The sequence below is a fragment of the Neolamprologus multifasciatus genome, chromosome 13, assembly GCF_963576455.1.
Source record: "Neolamprologus multifasciatus chromosome 13, fNeoMul1.2, whole genome shotgun sequence".
Taxonomy (NCBI): domain Eukaryota; kingdom Metazoa; phylum Chordata; class Actinopteri; order Cichliformes; family Cichlidae; genus Neolamprologus; species Neolamprologus multifasciatus.
In genome coordinates this window covers 25,726,498-25,743,338 of record NC_140451.1, presented here as the reverse complement: position 1 = coordinate 25,743,338, position 16,841 = coordinate 25,726,498, and the positions used below count along the sequence as shown (strand labels likewise).

The 16,841-nt window shown below is 37.4% G+C and overlaps 1 protein-coding gene across 8 annotated transcripts in view; it reads left to right on the top strand.

Moving 5' to 3' along the window:
* Positions 1-16,841, top strand: part of kcnh1a (potassium voltage-gated channel, subfamily H (eag-related), member 1a) — a 59,225-nt gene that overhangs the window by 2,359 nt on the left and 40,025 nt on the right. For 2 of the 8 annotated variants that reach the window (XM_085181691.1, XM_085181689.1), the window contains exons 2-7: positions 3,306-3,332; positions 4,856-4,979; positions 11,028-11,134; positions 11,462-11,590; positions 14,123-14,241; positions 14,589-14,981. In XM_085181691.1, coding sequence (XP_085037817.1) covers positions 3,306-3,332; positions 4,856-4,979; positions 11,028-11,134; positions 11,462-11,590; positions 14,123-14,241; positions 14,589-14,981 — 899 coding nt within the window. Of the gene's footprint in view, positions 1-6; positions 3,333-4,855; positions 4,980-11,027; positions 11,135-11,461; positions 11,591-14,122; positions 14,242-14,588; positions 14,982-16,841 lie in introns of those variants that run through there. The other 6 variants (XM_085181690.1, XM_085181692.1, XM_085181695.1 and 3 more) reach the window with 5 other exon arrangements.

Genomic DNA, 16,841 nt, shown 5'->3' with positions numbered 1-16,841 from the left:
GTAAGGATGATGCGATTTAAACATTAAAAATGAAATCTACTCTGTTTTGGAAAGCTAGACATAATAAATGCCTCGACACAGTCAACTAGTCTAATTAACTAAATAACGAGGAGGGCTAATTAATTAAGAATCCTTTATTGAGATTTTTTAAAGTAAAAATTTTTGTGATCTTTTTACCAGGAGGGGGAAAACTACTGGGTGTTAAACATTCAGATTAATGTTTCTAGTAGGACTATCAATATCTCACTCGTGTATTTAGAGTAAGCCTATTCATCTTTAAAATTATTTCATTTTTTCACTTTCACTTTTTCACTGTGTGCATTACAACCATTAAATGTACTACTGATTACATAAGACCATTGGAAATGTCCAAGGAAAGATTGTATGGCTCAGAAATGTCTGGCGTGATACTTATTTCAACAGTTTTCACATAAATAGATTATCAGTATAATATACAGTGAAAAGTCCTGCTTTTGATAGGATTCACTTTAATTTCCCTTTAAGTTACAGGTCAGTTTGAAATTTAGCTGTTGGGATTTTATTATCAACATCTGAGGCATTATTATTTATTAAACTAAATCTAAAAATGTATCCAAAAGTAGTTGACATTTGTCCAAACATAATCCTAATAGTTATTTTTATCATGTTCTCTTTTCTTCATGGAGTCTGGAAAGCCTTGCACCATGTTCTAACTGGTGCTATGAATCAGTTAATAAAGAGGATTTAGGCTTTCTGTTATAGCATTTTGAATTACATTTCACTGAAAGAAAACACACAGACCAGACTTCTCAGGAAAAACATATGAACTAAAATTAAGATTCTTTCTTTTTTAAACTTATAGAGACAAGTGGGATTTGTTAAGCCAACTGTTCTGGCTTCAGTAAAAACACAGAAAGTAGCTTTTCTGTGTTTTTTAGATCCAACAGGACGTGACAGCACGGACTGGAGAGTTGACAGCTAGCTGTGACAGAGAACCACCTGCGTTTGTTGCCTCTGTCATGAGACACATTTTGGGAAAATGACTGGATACGTACTATCTTTATGGGTTTTTTTGTTTTTGTTTTTTTTTTTTAAATAGGGGTTCACACATGTGAAACTACCATGTTTCTGTTAATGAACTCTGTGCCTCACTGTCAGTCTGCTCCTGCTGCACATATCTACATTTAAATGTGTTATGACAAACGGGGAGCAGCCTGCTCAGAGACAGTGACAGCATCTCTTCACAGTGAGGCTGGCTTTACAGCGCGATGTCTGGATTCCTAAGCTGTATAATATATTTAAGAAAACCCACCCTTTAAAAACAAAAGCAGATACATATATTTTTCTTATGACCTTAGGCAGTCCATGATGGATTAGTGAGCGGTAAATCTCTCCCAAGCTTGAAACAAAGGAGCCGAGACTATAATCTGCTGGATGCCACTGAGACAGTGGTGGGTGGGCATTGGCAAACAATGAAATATTCCCTTTATGTACCAGTCATTCATTTTTAAATAGCTAGCTTTGTGCTATATTTTGATGACAGTGTTCAAGACAACTTTTTGATTTTTGTGCCCAGCAGTTCACCACCTACTTTGACTTTTAAATTATGCAGATATCTTCTCTTCTCTCACTATACTTACACTCCCCATTTAAACCTGTCAAACATTTTTCTCAGCACTTGTCTTAAAAGGAAACGAAGCAGTCACAAAGAACAGCACTGATGGCTCAATTACACATGTCAGTTACTTAAAAAGGTATATTATGCTCATTTCCACCTCTGTATTTTTATTCTGGGATTCCACTAGATTAGCTTTGCATGTCTCACAGTTTAAAAAACGTCTTCGATATACCTGTTTTATATGTTGCCCCTGAGTTCGTCCTCTTGTCCAAAACAATCCCTAGATTCCTTTACTAAAGTCTATTTTCCTCTGATTGGCTGACATCTAGAAGCCTGCCGAGGGGCAGCACTGACAGTTCTACGTGCTGCCCCTGTAGAAGACGACTGTATAGAAACATCACATGGAAAAAACAGACTGAAGCCTGAGATTTTGGCTCACAGAGATTAGAGATCATTGTTTGAAACTTTTTCTCCCAAAATTTGGTTCATAGTAACAACCTGCATACGTCTGTTTACTTGTCTTTTCAAATGACAGTATACTAACAAAAAAGCATAAGATAGGCACGGTTGAAGAAACAGCTGAAACAACGTCGGATTACGTTGATATTAGTGTTATATTTGATACTGTAATATAAACTTACCTTGACTTTTGTAGAACATAGTCATGTTAGCTATACATTTTATTTTGTATTTATGTTTTTCTGTAGCAGTGTTGTAGAAGAGTGTATGTAGTCCAGGCATTTTAAGAGCACTGAGCAACACTGATAATGTTACACTATATTTGCAACTCATCCAGTTATGTGCAAATGCAATGCTGGCATTACTTTAAGTGTTTTTACGGTTGGTCCCACATAAAATAGGGTAAAGCATAACAGGTCGCTTTTATTTGTTTCGAGTAAAGGTGCCACAAAAGTGTCCTGGAAACCTCGAAAACTGTTACAATGCATCTCAGAAATTAGTATAATTATAACCAATCAGCAAAAACAGAATGCTACCAGTTCAGGCGCAGCTGATGATCAGCTGTTAAAATGATTATTCAGCTGCTGGAACAGCTGCTGTTGTTTATGGTAGTGCACTGTCAGGTTATGCCAGTTGCCATTCTGTTACACATTTGCCACATTTTATTGAATTAAACCAAAATGCTTATTTTTAGGACCTCCTTCAAGAGCTGCAGCACATTTGACTCTAACGACCTTACCACATTTAAAGTCACTTAAATTACCTTTCTTTCCCATTTCGATGTTCAGATTGAGGTTTGTCAGGTCATCTTGACCATGGTTGCATTCCTAAATATGTCAAGTTGCTGCTGATTGGCTGATTAGATATTTATGTTAATGAGCAGTGGAACAAGTGTAGCTACTGAGTGGGGCAATGGGTGTATAAGTGAAGCTGATGTTAGCTGAAGAAAGTTGAATCCATTAGCGGCTAAAGTGGCAAATATTTCTCTCAGAAGTTATTAAAGATGAAATCAAAGCTTAAAAAATTCATCACAGGGTTATAAATGTGATTAAGTTTGCATGCTTGTTTCTGTTTTTATCTGCACTCATGTGGCCACTAATGTGTTAACGTAATCAGAATAGTTTTTTTCAGATAGTTTGTCTATCAGCAGCTATTCAAGTTAAACACAAGCGTGTCTCTGTTTGTTTGACATTCAGTGCATGTTTCTCTCTGTAATCTGTTAACCCTCTTTTCTTTTCAAACATTTCAGTTTGGACACTGTCACATAGGCAGACAGGTACTATGAAGTTTAATTTGGCGTGCTGCTCATATTCCTCCGTCAGTGTCTCTCTTTTTGTAATGTAACACTTAATGTTCTAGACCAAATGCTGTTAATTTACAAAGCTCAGATCTGAAATGTTTGCTGCAACCCATTAGTGAGTTAACAGATGCCTCCTTTTATGCCTCCTTCCTCCCAGGATCCCAACATTAACATGTGTTCACTGCAAAATAACATGTTGGCATGAAATGTTCTGTGCATCGTCCCCATGCTTTTAGTGATCATTCATGTGTTTTTGTGTTTAGATGTGATATATAAACTGTGTTTTGTGACCCAGTGTTTTGAATTCCTTCCCTCCTGCTCCTTTACCTCAGTGTTGTGACATTGTTATAGTCTATTCCTGTATGTTTAGTTTTTCATGTTAGCTAAAATCACTATGTCCACTACTACATAGTATGTTTTATTTTATTATGTTATCCATAAAAATCACCAAAATCTTCCTTTGTTTTTGATCCCTGTAGAACATTGTGTCACTGTGTGAGCTAGCTTACAGGCATTATATGCGTAATGTTTTGCGCATTTTATATATCAAAATGTGCATATACACAAGTTATTTCATTTGTCATTTAAATGCAAATGTTATTTGTAAAAGTGACACATATTCATGTTAAAATTTGTCTGAGTTTTTCAAAGTTTCCCAGAAAAACCCACTGCAGTCATTTGCACAATGTAGTACTTTATCTGTTTTTTTTAAAAATGTCACTAAAATAAAAAAATAGCAAATCTATCTGTTTATTTAATGTATTACGACATGAGTAACAGCTTGAGTATGCTAATTATATAACTGCTGACAGGTTGAAAAAAGGATGGAAGCAAGTACGCATGCGAGTCTGGTTATTTAAGCCTATTAACATTTAGCCACAAATACGTTTTGCTCTGAATAATTCAAAATATGCCACATGATAACAAATGTGTTCTATTCTCCATAAAGGGTAGATACAGATATTTACAGTTTTCCATATCTATAAATTAATGGCAAACATAACTACTTTTTCACACACACACACACACACACACATTAAGCAGCCAATTAGGCGTGTTGCAAACTCTACATAGGTAAATATAAAAAAGCAATAAAAACCTGTTTTTGCACTGCCAAGAAGCGAGTTAATGAAGCAGATAGTTGGATGCTTTCTGCATAAGCAAAGAGTTTGTTTGGTTACATTTGTTTACACTTGCCCTGAGTGTTTAATGAGCCGTAGGCGACTGTGGACTCTAATAAAAATCTTTCAACTGCTTCAAGTCACCAATCTTTTTAATGATAGATATTACTAAGATAAACATATGCTTATAAAATAGAAAGAGAGATATAGCTATAGATGGATAGTGGTCAATAACCTTTTTATTTTTTCAGTTTAAAATACAGTTAGATACAGGTCTTTTCCCTTACCCTGTAGTTGAAGTATGTTACACTACAATGCTATTTTTAGGAAATGCTGCGAGTTATTTGCCCTGTTTATTTCCTGTTCACTCTAAAACAGATACCAACTTTGTCCTGGGAAATGCTCAGATAGTGGACTGGCCCATCGTCTACAGCAATGATGGTTTCTGCAAGCTGTCGGGGTATCACAGAGCAGAGGTCATGCAGAAAAGCAGCACCTGCAGGTAGGCAAAAGGGAACTATTAATATATTGTACGTTAAAAGCTAAAAACAAGAAACTGTCATACGTATTTAAATTTATTAAGAGAATTTCAAGAACACATCACAACATAAACATTAGCTTTGTTCATTTTAACAATTATTTGTTAATTACAGAGAAGTAATGAACTAAAAATGAAAAAGTTTAACATAGCCTGGTTCTGGGTTGGCAAAACCTAAAACTACATCATGTAAAAGGAGGGCTTAACGTGTAATTTGGCTATTTTTCAGCACATAATTGGTAGATTAATTAAGAGCTGTCTTCATTCAAAGACATCATTACAAAACATCAAACAAAACATAAAACCAGTCGTACAAATACGCCAAGAGAGCAGCTCTACACATTAGATTTACTTCAGACTTGATCTATTTGAATGTTATGGGCTGCTATAAGTGCAGTTAGGTCCAGCAGTCAAACAACTAAACGTGTGCAAATTCCAGGGAGATGTATACTGTTTGCACTGCTGTGATTTCTTTCTTCTAACATACAGCTCAAGAAGTTGCACGTAAAAATGTATTCCTTCAGCAGAATGTCTTTTTTTTTACACTTACAGTACTGAAAATTCAAAGAATCAGTAAAAAACATTTGGAGCTTACAGACGATTTTAACCCAACACTGAACATGAACCTGGCCTAGAACAAGTTAATGTACTGTACTACTGAAAACTTTAAATTTAGACTCAAAATACTTCATTAAGCCCTCAAGCATTTAGTTGTTATGGCACTAACTTTTTTTTACAGCTGTTTCTTGTCAATAAATAAATAAATAGTTCAGTGACACTTTGAGAACATGTTATGGCTGCTGCTGTCTCGATGAGCTCCTGGCAATGCTAAAATATTCACACTTTATGTTTAGAATAGAATAGAATAGAATAGAATAGAATTCAACTTTATTGTCATCAAGTTAGTTTAAATTTCTCCATTAAAAAGAAATGTGTGGAGCCCTCACTTAGATCCTTTCATCACATAGGTATGGTATTACTTTGGGTCCTGTGATTAAAAGATCTGTATGGGGTTGGCACTGTTTGATCTGACATCAGACAGTTTAATATGTAGTTCTGTCACAATAGGAGCCATTTTTAGTTATGGATGCAGTTACTGTGAATTCCTTTGTTTTTATGCATTTACACCTTCTACCACCAGGCAGAGCGCGCTGATGTTGTGAGGTGGGAAAGCTTTATTTAAGGAGGATAATGTAATCAGTAGTTGCTTGTGATCCGAGAGATCTGTCTTTAATGAATATTTGGAGTTATTTTAATTGAAATGGAAAATATAGCCTATACTGCAAATAGTCCCTACATGCCACAACTGACTATATGTAGTGTTTTCAGATTGAACTTCTTTGCAAATTTGCTTGTTAATTATCATAATAAGAGGAACATTCACCCATCAGCAGTACATGCAAATGTTTTTTCTGTTATTTTTTTAATGAAATAGCAAGAAGTGCTTCTGGTCAGGTGCAGCGTCTGCAGTAATGGGATTTGTTGTTCAGTACAGTGAAGTTGTACTTGAGGCACATTTACATATTCCAGATCATCTTATCACTTTAATTAAACCATGATAACTTGAGTAAACACAAAGTGCACACTCTAAATGATATTTTCATTTATTAGGGGGTTAAAAAGCTATCCAAACCTGCCTGTGTGAGAATTTAACTGCTCTTTTAACAACTGGTTGTGCCATTTTTGACAACAAGAACTGCAATCAAGTGTTTGTGACTGGCCATTTTTCACATTGCTTTGGAGAAATTTTTGCACATTGTTCTTTAGAGAATTGTTTTAATTCAGCCACACTGCAGGATTGTCAAGGTGGACTTTCTGGTGTTTTATGGATTATTGTCCTGCTGCATAACTCGAGTGTGCTTGAGCTTCAGGGCATGAACTGATGGCTGGACATTTTTGGCAAATGTGAGGCTCTTTGTTCTTTTTGGTCAGCCTTGGAGCTCTTCCATAGATGCTATTTTTGCCCAGTCTCTTTCTTATTGTTTAATCATGGACACTGATCCTAACTGAGGGTGAGGCCTGCAGTTATTTAGATATTCTGAGTTCTTTTGTGACCTCATGGATGAGTCGTCAGTGTGCTCTTGGAGTCATTTTGGTAGGCTGGTCTCTATGAAGTGTTCTCCAGTTGTGGATAATGGCTCTCACCGTGTTTGCTTCCAGTCCCAAATCCTTAAAGATGGCTTTGTAACCCTTTCCAGACCAAGAGATTACAATGACTTTTATATTGAATTCTTTAAATTCTGGCATGATGTGTTGTGTTTTGAGATCTCTTAGTGTACTTCACTTTTAAGTTTTCTTGATTCAACAGGTCTGCCAGTAATCAGTGCTGGGTGTTGCTAGTGAAACTGAACTTGTAATAATTTGTTGGATGGCCACTACTGCTGTTCCTCCTGCATTATAACTTTTTTTTTTACACGCAACCAGCACTCTACACCCTCTTTACACTGCCACACACTTGACTAATTGTCAGTGTGACAGGAATGTCTAAACTTTGCCTAAGTGCTTGTCTAGGTGGAGATACATTTTATTTAATCATAAAAAGTATACATAAAGTAATGGACAAACTGACATTGAAGCAATAGTGCTACACAAAAGGTCAAAGGATCACCAGAGTTTATTTATGTTTAATCCGGTAGGTGACACGACCTAACACTCCCAAACATAAATGCCAACTACAATGACACATTGTAGGAAAAGTCAGGGGATCAGACCAGATTTCATGGCAATATCGGTGGGATATTTTAGTCTGGGCCAAATTGCTGGGTTGACACGGGATTGATAATGCTGTCTATAAAGCCGCGTCTCTAGCAGGGCTGAAGAGCCGAGTGATCAGTTTTTGATTTATTTGTCACAAATTCAAACCTAAAAATACAATTATCAGCTTAAACCTAACAATTAAGATGTGGATACACAGTTATTAGTGACACTGTGGGGCTAACTTTGCTATGTCAAAGGCCTGGCTTTATACGAGACCCAACTGACAGGAGAATCAATTCTTTTTGCCAGAGCATCTCACCAGAGGAAGCTCAAATTACACAGACCACTCAATTAGATCTGATATGATATTCCCATAGTTAAACACAGTCTAGCAGATTGTTTTGGGTTTTTTTGCACCGCCACAGAGCCGGAAACCAGACACAAATCTGTGATGTAATCAGCTTGTAACAGCTGAAACTGCCTTTGCATCACCGACTATGATGGTAAACCTGTAGATATACATAAACATAAAGGAATAAAAGGTTATTGGAGTGAGTAAATCATTTCAGGACTTGTGTTTGTTGTGCCTACAATAAGGATGCCACTAACCACCATATTAATAGGATCCCAGTGAAACAGTTGGTGCTGCCAAATCTGAAAAACGTGGGAGATTTCATCTGTTGTGGGAGATGGTGTTTGTTACAGCCAGCACTGCGGCTATTACTGATTTAGACCCTCGGGTGCCCAAACATAAGCTGTAGAGCACTCGCCAATACAAATATTGAAGCCAATGTGTAATGGTTTGTTGTGGTTTAATATCAGGTCGGTAAATCCAGTGCAGGCTTCTGTTTGAAAGAGGAAGACAAACAAACTTAAAATCTCCCGAATGTCTTTGATGGAAAGCAGAAAACGAGTGAGGGAGGAAACCTGACAATTAATAAATCACTAATGCGTTATTTCTGCAATAGGTAGTAATGAATTGTAGGAGAACACACTGAGAAATATATTCATCACTAATTACTTAATTATTGTGGTGAAAAGATCATACTGAGCACTTACTATCAAACGGCTCACAAGAGTGAGGATGAGCGTAAAAAGAGGAACCAGTGATTAGTAGTTATCAGCGAACGAATTAATGAAACAAAACATTTCCGTATATAAACTTGCATTTCTCTATTTCTGCATTTTATTGGTTATTCCTGTTTCTTTGTAGCTACACTTCTTCACACGTTTATTCCTGTATTTCTTTGTGGGGATTTCTACTATCTTAAGTCTAAAGCAGGATCTTGGTGAACTAAACAGAGGCAAATAATTGCTATTAAATATGTATGACAAAAGCCAACTGCTGACCTATTAGCAACACCCAATAGGGGCTGTTTATAGGCCTTATAAAATCATAGGGTAAGCATTTTGTGAGGTAGTCTTGCTGTAGGGAGATGTTAGGAAAGCGGCACACACTAGCATCGCCTCCTTTCTTTGAGATTATTTTTTCGGTTATTATTATTTTATAGTTATCAATATTTAATTTATCCCGAGAGAAGGGATTTGAAACCTTGAGTAGTGGTGGAAATTTTGAAAAATATCATCAACTTTAATGCTTTTTTACAGTTTTTTGTGGCACAAACACTATTAGCGTGGAAAGAAGAAGAAGAAGAATAGATTTCCTGGTGCTTCACTGCTTTGTCAGAAGAATCTCTAAAAACGTCTAATTTTATCATGTTAAATGGGGCATTATTCTTACACAAAGAAATACTTTAAAAAGTTACATTAAACACAAAGAATTAAGAAAAAAAGGTATTATAAAAAAACAAAAGACTTTCAGGTTGAAGCTACAGTTTCTTGCGCCTACCTCTCTTAAATATATATTAACTGGCATTGAAAGACATAATTACAATACTCCAGCCGTATAAAAGGCTATTAAGACAACAGTAATAAAGTGATTTTCCCATAGCAGTGACTGTGAAAGCAGAAATTTTGATATATCTCAGCCCTCAACATGGTCATAAAGGCTGAATCTGCGCCAAGCAAGAAGCAAAACAAAAGTCGGCTATTTCATTAAAACCTGGCAGCGCTGGTGTTACTGCCAGTGTTTAACTGCTTATGGAAGATGACTATACAACACTGTCTTTTTATGCATTGCTGTATGTTAGAAATAGAGTCACTGGCTATACACTCAGCAGCTTCCTCAGTTCTCATGTTAATAATTCATATATGCTGCATTTCTTTACATGAGTCGATACTCTGGGGGTTTTTTTTGTTGTTGTTTTTTTTTTTTAGCTGTGCCCATTGGTTCTCTACTGAAAGATCACTTTCCAGATCAATTTTAATTTTTAATCTGAACCATTTAAAAAAAACAAAGTCATTTAGGTAGTAGCCACTTTCTCTTCAGACATATTCCCGCACCTTTAATCATCCTGGTGTTCAAGTTATTTTTATTTGATGTAAAAAAAAAAAAAAAAAATCCTGTGCCTTATTATGAGCTCATAAAACATTCACATTATGGATTTTTAATGTTTTTGAAGATGACTCAAACATAAGATGTATTCTCATTTCTCCAGAGTCTAATAACGAGCTCTTTTTGCGCATCAGTTACATCCTTCTATAAACACACATGATGATGATGATGATGAAGTGATTTGAGGAACTGCTATTACATATTCTTCTTTGAAGAATGTCATTCTCCTCCCCGCACAGGGGAAAGACGGGAGGTGTGAGATGAGGACATTCGTCACTGATGTTACATCAAGCGCTGGTCTGAGAAGTCTCTGCAGCATCAGAATTTAGTCTCATTAAATTTAGCCTTCCTTTTGTATTTCATAACAGACTATATTTAGATCACGCTGGAGCAGGCTGCTACTGAGGCTGGCACTAATAAGTAAAGTGAGATGAATGTCTCTGTAGTGTGCTTAAAAGTGTTCGTGGTTGCTTAACCCATCTTCAGGTTTAATTTGCATTTGGCCAATTAGCATCCAGGGCTGCATTTGTCTTTTTATGCTTTCAGGATACAATTATATGAATTTTAACCCACTTGATATTTTACACAGCTTGGTCTGCTTAGTGTAGATATAATTTTTTATAACTGAGGTGAAACTGAGCGGAAATCCTGACCGAGTCATGATTTAAAGGTAAATGCAGTGACACAAAAAGTTGTCAGAGCAGTGCTTGATTTTAAGCCAACAGAACAAAATCTCACAAGGTAATCTAACACTAAAGATATTTTCCCATTCAAACCTTTCTCGCCACCCTTTTAGCAAAAGAGAGAAAGTTGCTTCTCTTTTAAGATTTCAAATTGTTATTTCCCTTTGTGTTTTCCAGCTTCATGTATGGGGAGCTCACAGACAAGGACACGACGGAAAAAATGCGACTAACATTTGAGAATTATGAGATGAACTCGTTTGAAATACTGATGTACAAGAAGAACAGTGAGTAGCGACTCCACATGCGAGAAAAGAGAAAACTTCCACGTCTCCTCATCATGCAAATGTATTCAGAGCCTCTGTAACATACAGCAGAGTTCAAAGGCAGCCAAGAACATTTCTACCTCTAGAAATGTGCTAATTGGTTGAGAGCCAGACCAGAGGAGCCTTCCTCAGCAAAATGTGGGGTTGTTTGTTTCCTGTTGCTGGTGTAACATGCAAAGTTTTGAAAGGCCATCAAGATTCCTATTATGCTATATGCACACTCTGATTCTTTCCCTTTATAAGAAGCAGGTGATGAAGCTAAATGTGTGCTGTTCTTTGTACTTTCAGGGACGCCTGTTTGGTTTTTTGTGAAGATTGCTCCCATTCGTAATGAACAAGAAAAAGTGGTCCTGTTTCTCTGCACATTCAGCGACATCACAGCCTTTAAACAGCCTATTGAAGACGATTCTTCCAAAGGTTAGACTCTGGGAAAATTTAATTTGTTTAACTTCACATTTTTATCAGACAGGGTGAGAGGAGGTAAAATAGGGGGGAAAATGAATGTACATCCATACTTGGGCGCGACATGAGTCTGTAAAATCCTGTTAGATCTATTTTGTCCACTACACATGATAGACCCGTATGATCTACTTCTCATTCAGAGGTAGAAGTCAAATCAGTCTGCCTGCTTTCACCATTCACCAGTCAAATCAGTACACAGCACAAAAAAAGTTATTCACTGGACTGTATGAGTGTTAAAGACAGATAAAATAGAACATGAATTAGTGCAAGAGTGCATCCAGTAATAGGGGCAAAAATGGGGTTTGTCGTTAACATGAAACTGGAATTATAGTTCAGGCTTGAGCATCAACAGGTACGATGAAAAGACATGTATGTTTGTGTTCCCTGCACTGATACTGGAGACTGTAGTAACATACTGCCAAAACAGCGTTTGGAGGGGTGATGGACAAATGCATTTCATCACTATAAAAAATAAATTTATGTGCACTATAGGGCACTAAACTAACTAGCAGTTGCCGGTTTCCACATGTAGCAGAGAGGGAGTGGTATTTTTAATAATTAGGATTTATCCTTTAATTCACCATTTAATTAATTGGACATAAGTCCAATATTTCCACTCGTCTGTGCTCTATTTTTAGTTTTCAACAACTCTTTAGTGAAATTTATGATTCTGAATCCTCAACAGTGTACACCAGCCAGTGGCTAACTTTGTCTGTCTGCTGCTTGGTGTTCAGTAGGGAACGTGCACTGCTTTTGCTGAAAACAGCAGCCTGCTGTGACCATAAACGACATTAATGAGAGTGAACCAAAGCCACCCACGCAATTTTGTTGACCAAAAGATGCAGAAATCCAAACATTGTGTGATATGATCCATTTTTCGACCTGATAGATTTGTGGAAATAAAAACAAAACGCACAATAAGTTGCACTGTGTATGTTTGTGCACAAATATCCTTTCTTAAAATGTCTATCATGACTCTGATATTTGTATGAGTACAGTAAGTATACCCTTACTGTTTTCACAGAAATTAAGACGGTAAGTAGCAGCCAGGTGCTGCTAATCAAATTCACTTGATTAATTGATCATCAGTAAGTGTGACCACCTCGATAACGGGAAACATTTTTTTCTGGCCCGGAGCATTCAGCTTTGTGTGTACACAATGCCACAATCTTCCCATTAGCAGACGTACCTGCAAATTTACACAAGGTCGTTAAGAGAAACCTCAAAAAACCCAAGGGCTTCCTCTTAGACTCCACAGGCCTTAGTTAGCATGTTAAATGTTAAACTTAGCGACTGCATAATTAGAAAAAACCTGAACAAGTACAGGTTGTTTGGAAGTGTTGCCAGGAAAAAGCTTATTCTCTCTAAAAAGGCACATGGCAGCACTGCTTAGGTTTTACAAACCTACATCTGAGCAAACTGCAGAAGTTCTCTAACAATGTCCGTTGACCATAATGCAATGTGCTACATTTGGTGAAAGCAAACACAGCATATCAGCACAGATATCTCATACCAAGCACGGTGATGGAGGGATGATGATTTGGGCTTGTTTTGCAGCTACAGTAGCAGCTTGCTCAACCATGAACTCCTCATTATGCCAAAGTAGTCTACTGTCAAATGTGAGAGCATCTGTCAGACAGTAAAAGCGTAGTCAAAACTGGGTCATGCAACAGCACAGTGATCCCACTCATAGCAGCAAATCTACGACAAAATGCCATAGTCCAGTCGAAGGCCAGATTCAACCTGCCTAAAAAGCTGTGATGGGAACGTAACAGATCTGTGCAAATGCCCACAAACCTCAATGAACTGAAGCAACATTGTAAAGAGAAGTAGGTCAAAATTCCTCCACAAAGATGCGACTGACTGATCATACATTTCAAGTTATTGCTGCTAAAAGTGGTTCTCCAAGCTACTATATGATAATGTATGTTTCTAAGCATATGACAGAAGATATAAACAGACCTATACTAATGATCTCATGAGATCGTATATGATCAGGTGGTCTGACAATATCCATGAAGGTAACCACATCCTGTCAGTGGTTGACTAACATTTTATGAAGAACTTTTCTTTAATTCGCCTGACCAAGAACTTAACAGTTTTTTAAAACCCAGAGGCTGTTATCATGTTCTGTCCTATTTGGCTTATAAGACTTTTTCTGGGCAGTTTGTATCAGGAGCCTTGAAACCGTGTTTCTTGGCTTGGCCTTCTTCACCTGCACGTGAATTTTTGTAAAAGTGAGGAATCATGAATTTATTCAAACTGAAATCTGAAGCTTGTTGAAGTTGTTGATGCCCTGCATACCCAGATAATAATCAAGCTTTAATATGCATACGTAGCAGATGCTGAGCAAATGTTCAATACTGAAAAAAGTGATTTCAGAGCCACAACTCTACAAGCAGCGAAAGCGTGTTGTAGCCCCCGGAAAAATCTGAAGTATCAAGACTCATATTGAAAATTTCTTTTCTGTTCGTGTTTAATGATCAGGCTGGGGAAAGTTCGCCCGGCTGACTCGTGCTCTAACAAGCAGCAGAGGAGTCTTACAACAGCTGCAGCCCACAGTTCACAAAGGAGAGAACGTCCACAAGCACTCCCGCCTCGCTGAGGTAAGGTTTGCTCATTGGATTTAATTTCAGATTTTTTTTCCACTGTTGAAGTTAAACGGTGTTACATTCTGTAGGAAATAAAATGTCCACAGATGTGAGATGGTGCTTAAATGTCATTAGTAGGTGAAAATCTAATAAAAATATGAATAATGTGTATGAGAGGGAAAACGGAGTAAATGAACAAGGGAGTTACATAAGAGCTAACTTTGGACACATTTTTCATGAGCAGGTGAACTTCAGTCACTAAAAGGATTAGCAAACTTTAGCTGCAGCATTTTTGGCTCCCCAATGTGGCAATTTACATGTCTGCGCTGAGCTTCACATATTAACTGGGTTTTTTTGTGCAGGTTCTGCAGCTCGGCTCAGATATCCTACCTCAGTACAAGCAGGAGACTCCCAAAACTCCTCCTCACATCATCCTGCACTACTGCCTCTTCAAGACCACATGGGACTGGGTTATCCTCATCCTCACCTTCTACACCGCCATCATGGTGCCCTACAATGTCTCCTTCAAGATGAAGCAGAACAACGTCACGTGGCTGGTGGTAGACAGCATTGTGGATGTCATTTTTTTGGTGGACATAGTTTTAAACTTCCACACCACATTTGTTGGACCTGCCGGTGAGGTCATCTCAGACCCCAAGCTGATTCGAATGAATTACCTGAAGACATGGTTTGTTATTGACCTGCTGTCATGCCTGCCATATGATGTCATCAACGCCTTCGAGAATGTAGATGAGGTGAGTGCAGCACTGTGCGTATGGCTCAAATGATTTGTTGATTCAAAACCTGACTCCCAAATAATAGCAGTTGTTGTTTTTCTTTGCTTTGGCTCATAGTAAACAAAACAGTTGGACTGTCTTGACCTGGCAGAAACTGAATGTATTATTTTTAGGTATTTTTAAGTGGTTACTGGCTGTTTCCCCATTTTCTACTAGTCAAGGAATATGAATGCATATCATTTTAGATTTAATCCTTTTAGACTGTTTGTCAGTCTAAATAACGTCTTGAAACACCTTGAAGTAACAAGCAAATTATTCTAAACTCGTGATAAAATAAAAAGCCATCAGCCATATGGACCTTTGGTGGTGTCCGTCATGTCTGGTACCTCAGAGGATGGTGCTTTAAGGGGTTTTAAAGTGATTAGCTTGTCACGCGTTAATTAATAGGTGACATTTTGTCACTGGTGATCATTCCAGCCTCCGGTTGCCTGGGTAGTAGGCCCCTGATGTGTTTACCATGTGTCAGCAGTAAATCAGCAGTATCCTTCGCTGTTGTATCCTTGTCTTAGAGCTGGTCTTTTTGCCCGTTGTTACACTTGAAGTCACTAATTGTCACTGAATTTCTGGCTGCCATGTCGATTCTTCTCTGGATGCCACCTTAGACTCTTTGTAGTGCTCCCCCAAGCTATTCCCGAACAGTGTTTGCTGCTAGAGGAGGACACAGCTGTCAGGGAGTGCCTTTATGCTAGACCTGCAAGAATGTTTTAAGATGGAAACAATCACATGAATGCCAGGATTTAAGGATTTTCAGCAGAATATTGAGTAGTAATGAGATGATGAATGTATCTTACTTCAGCTTTCAGTGGTTTTAATGTTGTGGTTAATTCTGATTCTCTTCAGTCAAACTGAATTCAGCATTTGTTGAATTTGTGATGTTTGAAATACATGTTATCCACTGTTATTTTATTTTTTTTAATTTCACTTTAAACAACATGGAAATACACAAATATATTAACATATTAAAGCATGAAATTAATTTTCCACTGTGTAATAACTGATCTCTAAGAAAGTTTTTAAGCTTCCATGTCTTCTTATTAGTAGTTTGACATATGCATCTCTGGAGTAACGATGGGGGAAAGATAACATTGCATGAACCAGGCCTTTGTTTCTTTCCTATAGGGCGGCAAACAATATAAAACACCTGGATAGGTGTTACTCTGAAATGTGTACACTAAATGGTTTATCGGAGTAGATTAAGCACTGATGCTGGTATGCGCTTCACAGTGACTGCAGCCGCTTATCATGTTCTCTTGCTGCAAACTTCCCACAAGAAGGGACTTAGATTACATACATGGCTCTTAAAGATGAAGGCTTTGCTGGTGATAAGTGCATCACTTTGCATCAGATTACTGCTGCATTCTCTGCTGCTTATTCTCTCATCAGTCACCCTGAGTACAGTGTATGTTGTTGTGCGGATAAAAAAATGCTCGAGAATCTTAGTTGGATCTTAGTTATTGGATCTAAATATATCTAAATAAGTTTGTTGCTAAGCGATCGTCACTACTCTTCAGCCAATGTAAAGATTTAGCAATTAAAATGAACTTTAATCCAAAGTTTGTGAGATGATTGTGATATATTCTTTACAGCATGTGGTGCCAGCTCTATGACCCACTCTAATGTGTGAAAATGCACTGTAAGCCCTCTAAACCAATCAGGACTTTTCTTACTTTGGTTTCTCAGAGCCATCAACAGCAACTTCACATTAAGATTAAACAACGGAAAAATAATTTTACTGTTAAATGCAAATTAAAATCCTGTAAATAATGATTTGATGGACAGGTTATTAGGTTACCATGCAGCCATTTAACCACATTATCA